Genomic DNA, 19361 nt, shown 5'->3' with positions numbered 1-19361 from the left:
TAATTTTGACTAAAATAGTATTAATTTAAAAATTTCAAATTTTATGTAAAAATTTTTCAGCGTTCTAGAAATATGTTTGTAACCCCCTCGAATTGAGGGGAGTTAAAACTTTAAATGCTCGTCATTTTTGTACGCAAAGAAATTATTGCACCAAATATGAAATTTCTTATTGAAAATGAATTTAGTTAAAAATAGAAAAAAAAAGTTTGTTAACTCATTGTTCCCACGTTTGGGGCAGGGGGCAAAATTATTTTTTTGTTTTGTTTCCAGGCTCCAAACATCCCACAAGTTTGCAAAACATCTTTATTTGACATAAAATTTTAAAGTTTGGAGTTTTACCTTATTTCTAGAAGTTAGCTTTCTCAAACACCAAAAAATGCTGAATCTGACTTGTCTTAAATATCTAAGGTAATCTTTATGTGTCGTGTATTAGTTCAACATTTCTGAGGCAAATTTTTGAATATCTCTCTTATAAAATATCCTTTTCATGCTAAAATGAACAAGTTTAAAGAAATTTATTAATTACATACCCTTTTTGAATTTCCATAAATTAGTAAAACTGTAACCATGCCTCGTAACAGTTTTACTAATCTTGTAAAACTGTAACGAGGGACAAAAATAACAGATACTTTAAAGTCTTCAGCCATTAAAGCATCTGTTATTTGTGTAAAAATATGTTCAAACAAATGTAATTCAGAATGTGGAACTATATCAATAACATGAGTTTCACAGACTCCTCAATTAGGCATGGGCGAACAACATTTTTATAGTACAGCAAGCACGCTTTACCTTGTGTGCCTTTCAAGTGTTGGTATTAAATAAGACTATAAATGTTAAGCTAAATACTGATAAAATAATAAAAAGCAATCCTTTTTTATAAATTATCATGCAATTACCCAAAGTAACATGCAATTACACAAAGTGTTTACCTTACATAAATGCTTAGTAAACAATCAATGAGCTTCAGGTCAGCTGCTACTGTGTATTTTAGCTCATTCAGCTTTAGAAACTAAATAAGCCTCTCCAAGTTATAGTTACTTCCTTCTACTCTGGGTTCAAGACCGAAAATAAGAACTGTATTAACCCCTATAATTTTTATGTTTCTTTTCTCTGATTTTAGCTCTTCTGGGTTGAAGATGTTCATAATGACTTTCAGTGAACCTTGACCATCATCAATACCAACTCTTATAAACAAATTGTTGTGATTAAGTTTTATGTGTGCACATATTTCTTTTATTAGTTCCCACGGTTCAGGAACAAATGCAATATCTTTCTGAATTATATCTAAAACCTTGCAGTTTTCATTGTTGTATATTTGTTGAAAACTGCATGAAACTGCTTCATGAAATTGATTTAACTGAAAAGATTTGTTCTTAATACTTTTTTAGGCATTACGTTTGAAACCTAGCAAAAAGTACTAAAATAATTTATAAATATATAAGTATTATAAATATACTAGCAGTAGGCAACCCGTAATACGGGTTTGAAGTTAACAAATTATTAATATTAATTTAATTTGTTTTCTCTAATGAAATATAAATTTTTTAAAACTTTTTTAGTTGTACTTACTTTTATTTTTCTTGGCTTCTTAGTTAAACAAAACTGTAAGCTTCATTAAAGATACAGTTAACCATTTATTTCGCAACGTTCGGACATTAAATGCGCAAATCACAACAAAATCGTTTTGTTAATATATGACTTGAATTATATGCATAGATCATCGAAGCCTTATTTTAAAATTGCTAAAAATTGTTTAGGTAAAATATCCGGAATATATTTTTCCTTTCCTTCCTCTTAATTTTGCTTTTAGCTGAGTAGTTTCTAATTTTTTTTTAACTTTTCTTTATTTTGCTAAGAGTGATGAGTGAAGCCTAAAAAATAAATATTCACAAAAATTATACCTTAATTTGTATCTTAATATAACTTATTAATATATAACTTGTAAACTTGTATGGAAAGAAATTGTTTTGGATATCCGGAAAAACTATAAGTTGAAAAATATATCCGCAATTCCGGATAAGACTAATCCCTGTATACTGCTCCTATAATATTAAAGCTTATTACTTAAGCTATCTTTTTTTTTAATAATCCGGCAGAAATCAAAATAATAATAAAAATAAAAAATTTCGGTAAACAAATATGTCGATTTACTTTATATTAACGTATATTAACATATATTTATTTCAGCATTCATCCAATCCAAATTTATACTAATGCAGAAAATATTTCGCGAAAAATATCCGGAATATATTTTGCCTTGCGTTTTGTCTTAACTTTGCGTTAAAATTATTAGTTTTATTTAAAACTTTTTATTATTTTTTTTTATAAGTCAGGTTGATAAAAAAAAGCAATTGCTTTTACTCGACATTTTTGAAGTAATTGTTACGCTTTACGTTAATACAAATTTGAGCAAAATCGATAAATATCGGTGAGCAATTAGTCTACAAGCGTTAAATAAAAGCAATTGCTTTTTTTTATTCACCCGGCCTAATGAGCTGAAAAGGCTATAAAAGAAATGTTAAAACCATATAAAACAGTTGTAAAAATTAAATATTTAAAATTGTGTTCACTTTTAAAATATTTATTATAGATAGGGACGACGATTAAACATTAAAAAAGCTACGTGATTCCATGCTCGTAGGAAGTTATAGAAAAATAAGTAAAAAAAAAATAGAAAGATTCTTAAAAATTACTTAATTTTGTGAGCACTTTGGCTATGGTGTTCATTTTTGAAACCAATATCTTTATCTTTAATGAAAAGCCAACTCGTTTAATCTCATTCAACTCGTTTAATCTCATTCAAAGAGCAAAAATATTAATAACACTAAAGATAAAAAAAATGAGAGATATAAACAATTGTACTATTGTAATACCAAATGCTATATTGGCTTTTAGTGAATAATTAAAAGCAGTTAGAGAAACTACCTGTAATCATTTTTAACGATAGACACCACGGGAAGGTAAGCTAAGCTGTCTATCAACATAAAACATTACAACAACTGCATCGCAACAATTACGCAAAGCAATAGCAAATAGCTTAAGGTATTTGTAAGATGAAATTACACAAAATGTTAACAGATATGTGTTTTATATATATATATATATATATATAGCTATAAAAGGCTAGACAACAGACATTAAATATAACAGTAACGGATCGTCCATAAATTACGCAACGCAAAATATATCTAAAAACAGAAGTTGGAGATATTTAGCTCTTTTACGCGTCAGTTTTCATTAAACTTAATGCGCTAATTTATCTAAATATTAAAACTCTGCGAGGGAAAACTTTTGAACTTTTTTGTTTTATTGTATAAGTTTGCGTTACGTAACTTATGGACGATCCAAACACCTTTTGGCACTAAATGCTGTCTCACTGCTCTGCTAACTAAAGCTCTTGGCTGGCAAAGTTTGTAATCTTGCTGATCGCTATTATTTTTTTTTCTTTTTAGATAGATTTTCAGTTATAAAGAATAGCCGGCTAACATAACAGTCTAGTTCTACACACACTGCAAGTCATGACACTTGTTTGGCTAGTTTAACGGCCTAGCTCTACATACACTGCAAGACACAACACTTGCTTGGCTAGTTTAACGGCCTAGCTCTACACACACTTGCTTGGCTAGTTTAACGACCTAACTCTACACATTTGGCTATGAATTATAACACTAATAACTATTTAAAAGCAGTTATAACAGTAGGCAAAATAACAAAAACTGGTTGCATTTTCTATATTTTTTTATAAAAAAAATTAAATGTTTAATATTAAAACAATAATCATTTATAATTTCATCTTGCCTAAGTCTATTTCTTTCATTTCGTCTATGATTACTTTCAACACGCCTTATAGCACTTTCATCATCTTGTAAATACATAACTTCATCTAGCCTATCATCCATTTCAACGTCATCATTTTCATTAAACATATTTATCCAATCAACACTAATTTTTTTTTTTTTTTGTTAATACTCTAAAGTTAACAATAAAATAAAAATAAATAACTAAAAAATTCTTACTCGAAAAATTATAAAACAAAGAAACCAAATAAATGTAAAATAAAATTAATTTGCCATCATCAAAACGAATCCACCTGTATTACTTTTTCTAAAGTTTATTTAATTAAAGTTGAGAAAAACCTGCAACCATATTAGCAAAGACTTAAAAAATGTTTAAATTTATTTTGTTTCTAATAAAAAAATTTAGAAACAAACAAATATCCTTTTTTATTAGAAAAAGTAAAGTGTTTCTACTAATATATATACATATATATATATATATATATATATATATATATATATATATATATATATATATATATATATATATATATATATATATATATATATATATATATATATATATATATACATATATATATACATATATATATATATATATATATATACATATATATATATATATATATATACATATATATATATATATATATATATATATATATATACATATACATATATATATATACATATATATATATATATATATATATATATATATATATATATATATATATATATATATATATATATACATATATATATATATACACACACACATACATACATATATATCCTTGGAGTCACGACAGTGTCATAGTTCATATGTTTAGAGAAAACATTGAACAAAACGCATAATAAAACTTATAAATGCGTTATGTACAATACAAAACAGGTTATTAACGCGGGTTTGTAAATCCCCCCCCCCCTCCAACACACACACTATGACGCTGCCGCGACTCCAAGGATATATATATATATATATATATATATATATATATATATATATATATATATATATATATATATATATATATATATATATATATATATGTATATGTATACTGAACTATTTATTAATGAAAACATATGAAAACCAAAATTTTATTTATAATATATATATAGCATATTTTATAAATAAACCTCTACAATTTCCTTGGTACAACAACTTGATTATAATTAATAACAACTCTGTAAACATGAATTTTCTAATAATCTAAATCTTAATAAATTATAAACTATTAGACTTAAATAAAAATGTATGAAAATGATTATTGCTATATTAAATATAGAAAAACAAACATGTAATAACACAATTATATCCTAAACCACAATTCGTTCATGTAAGAGAAATTATTGTACATTTATTGAAAAGCCAGAAACATTTTTTTCAAAGAGCAAAGCTTTTAACAATACTATAGATAAATTTTATTTTTAATAAAATGTTGTCATGGTTTTTATCCCAATTATTAAAAGCATGTGAAAGCATGAAACTACCCATATATATCTTCTAACGCTAGACCCCATCTAAGAATTATATTAATCTATATTTTTAACATCTATAACACGAAGCTTTAAATTTAAAAGTACAATTTAAAAAAAAGATTTCAATAAATTAATTACTTAATAAAATTTTAAAAAGATTTTACATTACCTATCACTTCAAGCTACTAAACATTATCTATCTCGTACCATGAAAGGTCGTGACTTCTTTAGGAAAATACTTGGTAAAGAAAAGTCTGGAAACTACTTAAAAACTAAGAAATAGTGTATTTTACAGAATACAAAACCGTAACTAATATCGAACAATAGGCGTAACTATGCGCAATAATAATATTCACTGTGCTATTTATATTAAGAAACAAAAGCAGTGAGTTCTAGTAATGAAACTACCTAATAATCATTTTTAACAACAGACACTAACATAAAGATAAGCCAAAGGTAACAACATTACGCAAAAAGTTATCAAAGATAATGTTATGCATTTTCAGAATAGTTATATTGAAGGCTAGACAACACTTAAACCTAAAGCAGTAACACCGCTTGACTGGTAAGGTTGACAAATTTTGCTCTAGATCTATATCTCAAATGTATTGTATTTTATAGTTATACTGACTATTTTACACAATATTTTTTATAATGCTTTTTAACATATAAAAACATCTCATTTAACAATCATGTACACATTAGATAAAATACATTTCGTACTATTATAAAAATACATTTATAAAACATCTATATCACATATATCATCACATACACGTATTTATCAAAAACTTTTTAACTTTGAGTATAATATAAACATATATGCAAACCTTTAACAATTATAAAACAACGTTTATTAGCATCAATTATTTTTAATGTAACAAAGAATGCAGACTGCAATTCACAACATTGTATTAAAAAAGATGAAACCATTTAAGAACAAAATTAAATTTCTTATAAATACATATTCAGATACCTTTAAATGAAGCATAACACAGCATTCTTTTGACAAATTCTAGAAGAATTTTTTTTTAATTTTTCTATTCCTTATTATTTTTCTTAAGAATATTAAATATACATATAGATATAGAGAAATATAAAATAGATTGAAATAAACGCAAACTTATGTATATAAACTTACATGGCCACAGACAACAGTCTTATTTTATTTAACTTTTCATATTAAATACATAAATAAAATTTAATTCTTATTATTCTTTCTACAAAAAATAATCTTAATCTATAAATAAGAAAATGAATTGAACTTACTAAAAAAGTCATCAGTTCCTCTTAACTGCTCTAGAAAATAAAACAATACTTGCTTAAAATGTTCTAAAAAGACTATCGACAAAACTGAAACAGTTTACTAAAAAAGAAACATTGTACTAAAAAAACTATTTTACCAGTCATTTTAGTTCTAACTTCTTCTAAAAAATGAAAACAGGCTATAAAAATTAGAAAAATAAAAACCAACAACAAACAAACGATTATTTAAATTTTTATTTAAAATTTTTATAAACAATGAAAATATCAATTCTTCTTGAAAATAAAAGTATATCAACTCTAATTTGCTTACTGAACTTACTCGAAAGACCGAATGGAACATGTAATCGCGCTTAAAAAAATCTAGAAACTACTTAAAAATTAAGAAATAGTGTATTTTACAGAATACAGAATCGTAATTAACAATACGAACATTAGGCGTAGCTATGCGCACTATTCATTAGCGTATTAATATTTAGATGCAAAATTAAGTTCACGTACATTACTGTTACCTTCACGACCCAAATCTTTACGTATCTCAGTCATTATACAATCCATTGCTGACATAGGAAGATCTTTTTTCTTTTTTGTAGTAAATAATGTATCTGAAAATATTTCTAAAACATGTTTATGCACGTCTTTAGAGTAGAGAGTAAGATGAAGAGATTTACAACCAACAAAAGATATATTTCCTAAGACAATTTTTCTATTGACTAATGTTTGACTTCAAAATAAACGTATTTTATAAAATTAAATAATAAATATAGATAGGTAGAAAAATATATTTCAAAATCTTTTGAACAATCAAAATATACATTAGGTATTTTTTTTATCAATCTATTAAAGGCATTTTATACGGTTAATTGTCACACTTTAATTAAACAGATAAAATACTATGAAATTAACTAGTGTTAAGGTGATTTAGAAGTTACTAATCAAATAAAAAACAATTTGTTTATTAGTAATGACAATTATCAATCGCTTAAATATAACTTGTGGAGTCTTACAAGGTTTGTTGGACCACGCTATTTCTTAATCTAAATAAAGCATCATGTATGTAGATGGTGCTAATTTATTCTTCCATAAGAGTGATATTAAATGAAGAACTTTAATATTTATCCCACTAGCTAAAATCCAATACTTTAACACTAAATACTGAGGAAACTAATGATCTCTGACTGAATAAAATTCATTAGGTAAAAGTAGTTTTACTCTTAAATTTGCTTCAAATCAATATTGATAAATTTGAGATAAAAAGAGATTTCGTCACTAAATATTCAGGTGTTTATCTCGATGAGAACTTTATCTGGAACCAACACATTAATTATGTATGCATTAAAGTCTCTAAAAACATTGGAGTTTTATACAAAGCTCAAACTTATCTCAAAAAGAAAAAATTAGGAAAACTATTTTTTTTGATTTACTCGCAGCAAAATAAACTATGCTAATATTGCCTGGTTAAGTACTGAAAAAGTAAATTAAACTGTCTTTATCGCCGTCAGAAACGAGCAATTTGCATAATTAGCTTTCTAATCGTTTTTCTCATTGTAAACCTTATTTTATTGAAATGAAAATTTTAAACATATTTGAACTCAGCAGTTGTTAAATTTTATGTTTTCTTAATATGTAGAAAAACTGTTTCATTTTTTCGTATCCTTAGTCTAAAAGATATCTTTAATTTAACACTCAGCAACAAATACTCTTAGAAAAATAGTTTTTTGAACAAACTAAAAAATAATTGTTATAATTTTATTTATTTAATTATGAAATACGACTTTAAAAGAGTCCAATACGGGGATTGGCGATTAAACAAACCAATGACTACCAAAGGGCGATTCTAGGAATAAAATAAATGGGGGAGGGGTAGGAATCCTTAAAAACTGCCGACTGCTTTATAATAGTATATGTTGTTTACTTTTGTATGTCAGGTAACAAAAATAAAAAATATATAACTTTACATAAACCAAGTGTTTCATATAAGGATAGACTTAGCAAAATGTATACACGTTGGAACTTGTGGTATTTTACAATACTATCAATAGATTTGATTAAATATACTACACAGACCATGAGTTGTTTATATAATGATAAAGGTATGCTGTTTTTTTATTATTCAGTTTATAGTCATAATGCTTATCAAATGAAAAAGCATTAGAAAATAAACGCTTTATTATTAAAAGCTTCCGAAAAAATAGATCTATAAGTGTGTATGGTTATACCTTAAATATGATAAAATCTACGCTTTTATTGCTCAACTCAAGTAATGAAAAAAATATTTTATTCTCGAATATTACTACATATTATTTGAAACAACTCAGTGATTATCACCAATAAATAAACATTTCTTTTCAAAATGAATATCCGTACAAAATAGAATGTTTTATTGATAAGGTAAACGGTCTACTAATTAGCTGTATCTATAAATTTTACAAAAAATACTTTTTCTCAGTGATTAGATTTTATCCAGATGAAGTTTAAAACGGAAAAAGTTAATTTTTTCTTCCTTTTATTATTTCCATAATTTTATTTTTCATGAAAGCATTTCTAAAAAGACTAAAGTATATGCTTTTTAAAGTCGCATGTTGTTTTCGATTTTTTAATTTTAACGGCAGAAAAATATTGGGGAGAGTAGGGTATTGGCAAACACCTAAGCGGGAATGCAAATTAAAGACACCAGTTATACAAAATTGATCATATTTGTTGCTTATCAATTAGTTTAACTATTCAGTCACAAACCCTCAAAAGCAATTTTTGAAAATTGTTAAAATCAAATTATAGTAAACAACATCCGCAGCTTCATTACACTACTGCACGTCTGGAACTGAGCATAGGATCTCTTCTCAGCAGGTAAAAAGAAATTGTCAAATTTATTTTTCTACAATGCTGTTTTGACCATGTTCAGAGTTACCCTGCATTCACCATTACCCCACTCTCCCCAACAAGTATTGTTTTTACTTATAATTTATGAATTTTTAAGATCAGACTTTGAAGCTCTTACTTCCCTCTGTATTTTCTGACCATAATTTATTGATATGGTTGACTATCTTTTCAGCAGGTAAATCGACTTCTAGATCTTGTATTTGGCTGAAATATATATACTTTTATATGAAAATGTTAAATTTCATTGTGATTAATAAGAACTTAATAACCCCTGCTTATGACAACAAAATGTCTCAATTAAGATATAAAGTCTAAAGTAACATGTTAAATGATCTTTATCGTTTGTTTGTCTAGCCAAAAAAATTCAATAATTCTATATTCAGAAAAAGTTTTAGTCAATAAAAGTTTTAAAATCTAATCTATATATATATATATATATATATATATATTATAAAACTGCTGAACAAACTATTTAATATAACATATATATTGTTTCTAGAACAGCCCCAAAATGTAAGATTTTTTTAATAAAAATAGTTTATAAATATATTTTTGTATTAAAAGTTCAGAATTTTGTCTATTCTATTTTTAAATGTATTTTTATTTATAGAATCGATTTCATCTTTTGATATAAAACTCCAATCGTCTACCACATTATTTAAATAGTAAAACCTGCATATTACTTTAGTAAATTATTGATAAAGTTTTTTATTGTGAAAATTTCTGAACATGTGACTAAAAAATCTCAAAGACTTCTAAAACCTAATATATTTAGTTGAATTTGATATTTTAAACATTTCTATCGAGTCACCCCTTCTTCTCTTTTCTTGTATCGTTGGTAAACTTAATATTTTTCTCCTTTCTTCATAACAGATGCCTTGTGTTTCAATTCACGTCTATCTAGGTAGTAATTTTCCAACCTATTAATATCTTTAATACAATATGGGCTCCGTACTGATGCTGCATATTCAAGCTGTAACCTAATAGTTGACTTGTAAAACAACTTTAATATAGCAACATCAAGATAATTAAATGTTTGTTTTATAAAACCAAGCACTCGATTATCGTTATTCGCACTGATAATACGATTTTCCCAATTGAGGTCATTTGATTTTATAACACCTAAATCTCTTTCAATATCTGTCTTGTATGAAATCTAATATCTTTTAATTTGTAGTTAAATTAAATATTCAATTTATAAAATATGCATAACATTGCACCGATCTCCATTGAACTTTATCAACCACTTATTTGATCAGTCTAACAACTTATTCAAGTCTTCTTGAAGAGCATTAATGTTACTTTGATTGGTAATTGCTGACATGATTTTAGTATCATCTACAAATAATTCTAATTCATTTAGCATAATAATATTTAAGTCATTTATATTAATTACAAATAGTATTGGGCCAAAAACTGAACCCTGAGATACTCCACTGGTACAAACTCACCTTAGCAATAGAAAACTCTTTGCTTTTTATTACTAAGGAAATAGAAACCTATAAAATAATTTTTCAAATAGTTAAAAATCGTGTCTGCAGAAAATCTCTAAGTAGTTTTTTTAAGAATTGCATTTAAAATGGTAAAGAAAATATATGTGAAATAAATATTTATGTAAATGTGTAAAATTTGAATTAAAAAAATATTTTAATGCACTTTATTTGCTTGGTTCGTTACTTTGCGATTATTCTAGAGATGCCACGAATAGTGATTTTGCCGTAAACCGAAAACTCGGCTAGACGCTCGGACGAATTACCGAATATTCAGTGATACTTAGTTATTTTGAGGATTCCAACTTGCTTCGTTAAAATGTATATAATAATTAAGCTGTTGGCATTTTTGATTCATTTGTGACGTCATGTGACAGCACGCATTATTTGTTTACAGTTACATCAAGTTGTTTTAACTATAATTACGTATAAAAGTATGATGCTCTTCAAACCGTCAAAAAAGATTACAAAAATAACCAGCTCTGGTATATCTTGCATTAATAAGGTAATTTCAGTAGTTGCTATATATAGATATAACGCAAAGAACTCTAAACTTTTTATAAATAATCATTTAACTTCGGAATGACAATTAAACACAGAGGCGATTCTACAAAAAAAAATAGCTCCTCAAAATAAAAATTTACCGAAATGAAATTGTGTCAAATACCTGACTGGCTGACTAAATTCCTAAAATAACAGACTGTAACTTGAAAATCAGTAGGGAGGGAAGGAGGAAACAGTAATATCAGTACCTTCAGTAAAATCGTCTCTAAATATACAGTTGCTTTTTTTATTAATACACGATCTGAAACTAATTTCCTGAAATTATTTATAACACAACGAACAAAATAAAATAAAAACTAAAATGCTCTGACAAAGATTGTGATGTATTACACATATCACAATCTTCCTCGGTGAAAGTATAATCCTTCTCAGTGCAAATCTGCCTGACACCGATAAACCATCAACGGTGTCAAGTAGCATCGATAATGATTCATCTCCACTTTGTAAGAAAAAGGAATATAAATGAAAACAATCAAGCCATTCTCTACAGAAAATATGCACATATGAAAAGATGGAAAAGAAAAGTTGCAAATGAATTTGGTTTTTACATGAAAGTGTTCGCTTGGTATTGGACAGCAAACCCTTACAAGTAATGGTCAGCAAACGCAAAATATTATTCTAACAAAACCTGCCTAAATTTCATTATTATTTTCCGGAGGCATTGTACATAGTGAAAAGCTACTTTTGGAAGGATATAATATAACTTATGAAGAAAAACACAATCATTTGTTATCATCAAACAACGAAAATGTTTTTATCATAAATTATCATAAGTTACCACCTTTAGATTTTAAATAATAACTATGTTAACTATTTGTTGAAAAAAAAAGAAAAAATAATATATTTATATGTAATCTTTTTTTTTCATTTTTCTTACCCGTATCTAGTTTTCGGTTATCGGTCAAATAGTTTAAGACATTCGGCCAAATACCAAATAATAAAAAAAAGTAGCCAAATAGACTGAATACCGAATAGTCACCAAATATTTGTGGCATCTTTATAATATTCTATTTGCAAAAAAGTATTAGGTTATACAGAGAGAGAATTCATAAAACTTATTAGTTTTTTAAAATTCAGTTTATTAATGTTACATTTTTTTTGCCTTAAAAATAGGCCCCCACAATAAAATCCGGTTGCGCAATGAATAGACCTGTAGTTGAGAACGCTATGAGTTGAATACACAGCTATTATTGATGAAATATATTGATAAAGAAAAAAGAATAACCTTGTTTTTATACCATGAAAAGTAATGGTTATTACTGGAAGCCTTGTTGAACACACTGTGTTTGCCTCTGTAACATCAAGATTTTTTTTTTGTATTGTGATTGTACCAACAAGATTTTATCTTCCTTAAAATATTCAATCTCATTTACAGTTTGTAAATAAATATTTGAAATACTGACGCGTTTAGAAGACGTGACGCACTGAATGCATTGTTTTTTAAAACGCCAAGGCTGTAATTTAAAATAATAATTCGGTCCGTTTACGACCAAAAAATAGATTTTTTAAAGCCAAAAATACATTTCTACGGACATAAAATTAATCGCATTATAAAGTAATTTTTCATCGAATTTGATCACTTAAGTTGATAAAAAAAGAATATAAAATAATAGATTAGACTCTGTTTTACCGCCTGTAAAAATATCTGTAGCATTTTATCAAGTAATTAAAATGTTATGAAAATTTTCCTGGTTAAAATAGCGTCTACGGCCATTTAATAGATCGTTTATCCTATTTAGACTAATATGGAATTGTATCCAATGATTATAAGTTTTATTCTTTTCAAAAACGAATGGTTGGAATCTATTTGCGTCTGTTTATTAAACACTCAGATGTAGATATTCATCTAGGACATTACCAATTTTATTACAATTAATTTAGCACACAAAAAGATAAATCGTTTTTAGGAAAAAAAATATTTAACGTAAAACATATCTAATATTTTGTGTTAAAAAAAAACGAGCTTAGTGACTTTTAAAACCGACTTCTTAATTTCCAAATCAAAGTTATAAGATATTCGTCCTAAAATGTACAATCCTACAGGTAGTTCTCTCTGTAATTTATAACAAACTTATACATCTCAATTTAAATTTAAACAGGCTATTATGGCTTATCTTCCTCGGCCGAAGCTTTACGGAAACAAAGTACATTTACTTGTACATCAAGTGTTTTTTAAAAATATTATACCTTGCATGTTATACGACATAAGGACTCGGAGATCCTTTATATTTATATAAAATGCATAAATAATTAGCTTATTTTCTTATTATACTCGTGTGGGACATTTATTATACAAGAAAAGGAAATAGTGTTTTGAAAAAAGATATTATAACGGTAAAGGAAATAGTAGTAGTGCAAGATGTAAGGCAAAAAAACTTAAAACGTTATTCATTTATTAAGCAAACAAAATATAGAAATATCTTTATATAATCTTCAATACTTATATAATACATTAATAAGTTTCGGCTAGTGTTGTTTTTCTTACAATCTTTATTAAATTAAAAGAAAAACTAAAAGATATGTATTAAGTTTAAACTACTCAATTAACGGTAATTAACTTTATTCTTGTGCATTAAAAAATTGAACACTTTCTGAAAAAATTCAATGAAAAAGCAACAAACACCCACAACAAGTAATAAAAATACCGTAAATAAGATTTTGTATTTCAGTTCCAAATTTGTTTATTCATTTGCGTCACTTACAAGGAAGTGTAATGTCGCATAAATAGACGATATTTTGAGTGTGCCAGAATGTGTTATTTAAGTATAACCTATTCAACCTTACTTGAAACATGAACAAAGTAAACATATTGTTTATGGTGGTTTTCCTAAACCTTTGTATTTATGCAAGAAGTGGAAAGATACTAAGTTCGTACAATAAAGGAAACGGTAAATATAAAAATTTTAAATCAGAACTTGTTCCACATTACAACTATTTTATTATTTAATAACTTATTAGTTTGTAATAAGAATGTTGTATACCGATTATTTATGTAGTAGAGTGCGGTACGAATTTTAATCAAAAATAAGTTTTGAACTGCGCTCTTCTCCATAAATAACCCGATTTTGACTAACCGAATTTGTAAGCAACAAAGAAATTTTAAAACACAAGTTTGTAACCTCGTTTTCATTAAATCTTCAATTCCTATTTATCGTTGAAATTGTCTTTTTTTTTTTTGGAATTTTAATAATTTTGTTATAAGTTCTATTTAAAATACATTGTTTATACAAACCTTTTATCGTTACTTAACTTGTTTAAAGGCTATGGATACGGTGGATACGAAGGATACGGTGGTGGATTATACAACAAAGGGTATGGATACGGAAACAGTTACTACAGTGACGAAACAAATGCGGCTATGAAAGAAGATCCCAGTTATAACTCATACAGTAAACCATATTTAAAACATTCGTTAAAAAGATACTTTTAATTAAAAAAACAATTTTTAAATTTTAACTTACATTTACACAATTTAAATTTATTAAATTTTTAGACAAGGGATATGGATATGGCGGATACGGAGGATATGGTGGTAGATTATACAACAAAGGGTATGGATACGGAAACAGTTACTACAGTGACGAAACAAATGCGGCTATGAAAGAAGATCCCAGTTATAACTCATACAGTAAACCATATTTAAAACATTCCTTAAAAAGATACTTTTAATTAAAAAAACAATTTTTAAATTTTAACTTACATTTACACAATTTAAATTTATTAAATTTTTAGACAAGGGATATGGATATGGCGGATACGGAGGATATGGTGGTAGATTATACAACAAAGGGTATGGATATGGAAACAACTACTACAGTGACGAATCAAAAATGGCATCGAAAGAAGATCCCAGTTATACTTCATACAGTAAATTATGTTTAAATTGTTTGTTAAAAAGATTTTTGAATAAAAATATATTATTTTGAAGTTTTTATTTACATTTACACACTTGAGTTCGTTAAATCTTTTAGACAAAGGCTACGGTGGATACGGAGGATACGGTGGAGGATTATACAACAAAGGGTACGGATACGGAAACAACTACTACAGTGACGAATTAAAAAATGCTGTAAAAGAAGATCCAACTTATAATTCATACAGTAAACCATATTAAAAATATTTTTTAATGTAATTTTGCAATTTAAAAAAAACAACTATTATTTTTAAGTTTTATAATACACTGAGTGTCTTTTAAAAATCTTTAAGACAAAGGATATGGTTACGGTGGATACGGTGGTGGCTTATACAACAAAGAGTACGGATATGGAAAAAACTACTACAGTGACGAATCTAAAGCGGCTATGAAAGAAGATCCCACATATAATTCATACAGTAAACTTTGTTTAAAATATTTTTATTTTTCCAATTTAACAAACAACACTAAAATGTTAACAACATGTTAAATTAACTTTTTCAGATAAAGGGTATGGATAAGGCGGGTATGGAGGTTATGGTGGATCGTATTATAAAGGTTATGGATACGGAAAATCTTATTTCAAGGACGAATAAAAAAGAATTGATTGACGAGTTATTTTTTTGAAACTGTTGTAAATGATTATTTTGCTATGGATTTCTTTTTTTTTTTTTTTAATGAGATGTTTAATGTATAAAATTTTGACTATTCTCTTTTCAAACAGGATGCATTTTTTTCAAACAGGATGCATTTTTAACTTTTATTGTTAAAAACGATTTTATGCAGCAAACATAAAAATTGCTTGTAAAGTGAATCAAATATTTAATTAATGGACTTTTTTTATTTTTTATTTGATCAATCATAAATGATTAAAATATTAAATGGTATATACGTGAGATAAACAACCAACGGAATATGTATTTCCTACATGTTTTTATTAGAATTAAAGCATAAGATGGAAGAAAAAAATGAGAGAAATCTTTTCATAAATATTTAAAACAACTGTTTTTTTACAAATTTTTTAAATTTTTATTTTGTATTAAGAAATTAAAAAGCATATAAAAACTTTTAGTTATTAGAAATGAAAACACTTCAAAAGTATTTAATTTCTAAAAAATAATCTTACTGGACTGCTTCGATTTAGGGGTTTTAGGTTGACCTAAAAGGTACTCAAGATGTTTCAAAAGATAACAATACTTTGGGTGTGCATGAGATATACTTCATTGAAAACAAAATAAAAAGCGTTCTTTTTGGGGATTTATAGGCTTTTTTAAATACTTTCAGTATTTGGGTAGTCTTTAAATACTTTCCGTACTTGGGTAATCTCTTTAAATACTTTTAGTATTTGGGTAATCTTCAATACTTTCACTTTAAATCACTTTGCAGAAGAAATTTTAACTCAGTGGCAGATCCAGCCTTTTTTGGTGTTTTAGATACTAACTTCAAAACATAGAGTAAACTCCAAACATTTGTATGTTTATACTTGTGTCAAAATAAGAAAGTTTTGTAAAAATATCGGAATGATTGGAGCCTGGAAACAAAAAAGTCCTGTGAATTTTTCCTTCTGCTCTGAAGGTGAGAGCAACAAGCTCATAAATTTTTTTTTTTTTTTACTAATTTTGACTAAAATAGTATTAATTTAAAAATTTCAAATTTTATGTAAAAATTTTTCAGCGTTCTAGAAATATGTTTGTAACCCCCTCGAATTGAGGGGAGTTAAAACTTTAAATGCTCGTCATTTTTGTACGCAAAGAAATTATTGCACCAAATATGAAATTTCTTATTGAAAATGAATTTAGTTAAAAATAGAAAAAAAAAATTTGTTAACTCATTGTTCTCACGTTTGTGTAAAAATATGTTCAAACAAATGTAATTCAGAATGTGGAACTATATCAATAACATGAGTTTCACAGACTCCTCAATTAGGCATGGGCGAACAACATTTTTATAGTACAGCAAGCACGCTTTACCTTGTGTGCCTTTCAAGTGTTGGTATTAAATAAGACTATAAATGTTAAGCTAAATACTGATAAAATAATAAAAAGCAATCCTTTTTTATAAATTTTCATGCAATTACCCAAAGTAACATGCAATTACACAAAGTGTTTACCTTACATAAATGCTTAGTAAACAATCAATGAGCTTCAGGTCAGCTGCTACTGTGTATTTTAGCTCATTCAGCTTTAGTAACTAAATAAGCCTCTCCAAGTTATAGTTACTTCCTTCTACTCTGGGTTCAAGACCAAAAATAAGAACTGTATTAACCCCTGTAATTTTTATGTTTCTTTTCTCTGATTTTAGCTCTTCTGGGTTGAAGATGTTCATTATGACTTTCAGTGAACCTTGACCATCATCAATACCAACTCTTATAAACAAATTGTTGTGATTAAGTTTTATGTGTGCACATATTTCTTTTATTAGTTCCCACGGTTCAGGAACAAATGCAATATCTTTCTGAATTATATCTAAAACCTTGCAGTTTTCATTGTTGTATATTTGTTGAAAACTGCATGAAACTGCTTCATGAAATTGATTTAACTGAAAAGATTTGTTCTTAATACATTTTTAGGCATTACGTTTGAAACCTAGCAAAAAGTACTAAAATAATTTATAAATATATAAGTATTATAAATATACTAGCAGTAGGCAACCCGTAATACGGGTTTGAAGTTAACAAATTATTAATATTTATTTAATTTGTTTTCTCTAATGAAATATAAATTTTTTAAAACTTTTTTAGTTGTACATACTTTTACTTTTCTTGGCTTCTTAGTAAAACAAAACTGTAAGCTTCATTAAAGATACAGTTAATTATTTATTTCGAAAAATATATTCCGGATATTTTACCTAAACAATTTTAGCAATTTTAAAATAAGGCTTCGATGATCAATGCATATAATTCAAGTCATATTTTAACAAAACGATTTTGTTGTGATTTGCGCATTTAATGTCCGAACGTTGCGAAATAAATGGTTAACTGTATCTTTAATGAAGCTTGAAAAATTTTTACATAAAATTTGAAATTTTTAAATTAATACTATTTTAGTCAAAATTAGTAAAAAAAAAAAAAAATTTATGAGCTTGTTGCTCTCACCTTCAGAGCAGAAGGAAAAATTCACAGGACTTTTTTGTTTCCAGGCTCCAATCATTCCGATATTTTTACAAAACTTTCTTATTTTGACACAAGTATAAACATACAAATGTTTGGAGTTTACTCTATGTTTTGAAGTTAGTATCTAAAACACCAAAAAAGGCTGGATCTGCCACTGAGTTAAAATTTCTTCTGCAAAGTGATTTAAAGTGAAAGTATTGAAGATTACCCAAATACTAAAAGTATTTAAAGAGATTACCCAAGTACGGAAAGTATTTAAAGACTACCCAAATACTGAAAGTATTTAAAAAAGCCTATAAATCCCCAAAAAGAACGCTTTTTATTTTGTTTTCAATGAAGTATATCTCATGCACACCCAAAGTATTGTTATCTTTTGAAACATCTTGAGTACCTTTTAGGTCAACCTAAAACCCCTAAATCGAAGCAGTCCAGTAAGATTATTTTTTAGAAATTAAATACTTTTGAAGTGTTTTCATTTCTAATAACTAAAAGTTTTTATATGCTTTTTAATTTCTTAATACAAAATAAAAATTTAAAAAATTTGTAAAAAAACAGTTGTTTTAAATATTTATGAAAAGATTTCTCTCATTTTTTTCTTCCATCTTATGCTTTAATTCTAATAAAAACATGTAGGAAATACATATTCCGTTGGTTGTTTATCTCACGTATATACCATTTAATATTTTAATCATTTATGATTGATCAAATAAAAAATAAAAAAAGTCCATTAATTAAATATTTGATTCACTTTACAAGCAATTTTTATGTTTGCTGCATAAAATCGTTTTTAACAATAAAAGTTAAAAATGCATCCTGTTTGAAAAAAATGCATCCTGTTTGAAAAGAGAATAGTCAAA

At 26.5% G+C, this 19361-nt stretch overlaps 1 protein-coding gene across 1 annotated transcript; it reads left to right on the top strand.

Moving 5' to 3' along the window:
• The first annotated feature begins 14218 nt into the window (after positions 1–14218).
• Positions 14219–16086, top strand: LOC105843780 (prisilkin-39). Its single transcript, XM_065804054.1, has 7 exons — positions 14219–14367; positions 14740–14868; positions 14973–15107; positions 15212–15346; positions 15451–15579; positions 15686–15811; positions 15897–16086. Exons 1-7 carry the CDS (start codon positions 14271–14273, stop codon positions 15911–15913), a joined length of 768 nt encoding a protein of 255 aa, XP_065660126.1. The 5' UTR covers positions 14219–14270; the 3' UTR covers positions 15914–16086.
• Positions 16087–19361: the final 3275 nt, after the last annotated feature.

Source organism: Hydra vulgaris, chromosome 08 (genome assembly GCF_038396675.1).
Source record: "Hydra vulgaris chromosome 08, alternate assembly HydraT2T_AEP".
Classification (NCBI taxonomy): Eukaryota; Metazoa; Cnidaria; class Hydrozoa; order Anthoathecata; family Hydridae; genus Hydra; species Hydra vulgaris.
This window is presented reverse-complemented; position numbering and strand designations above follow the sequence as displayed.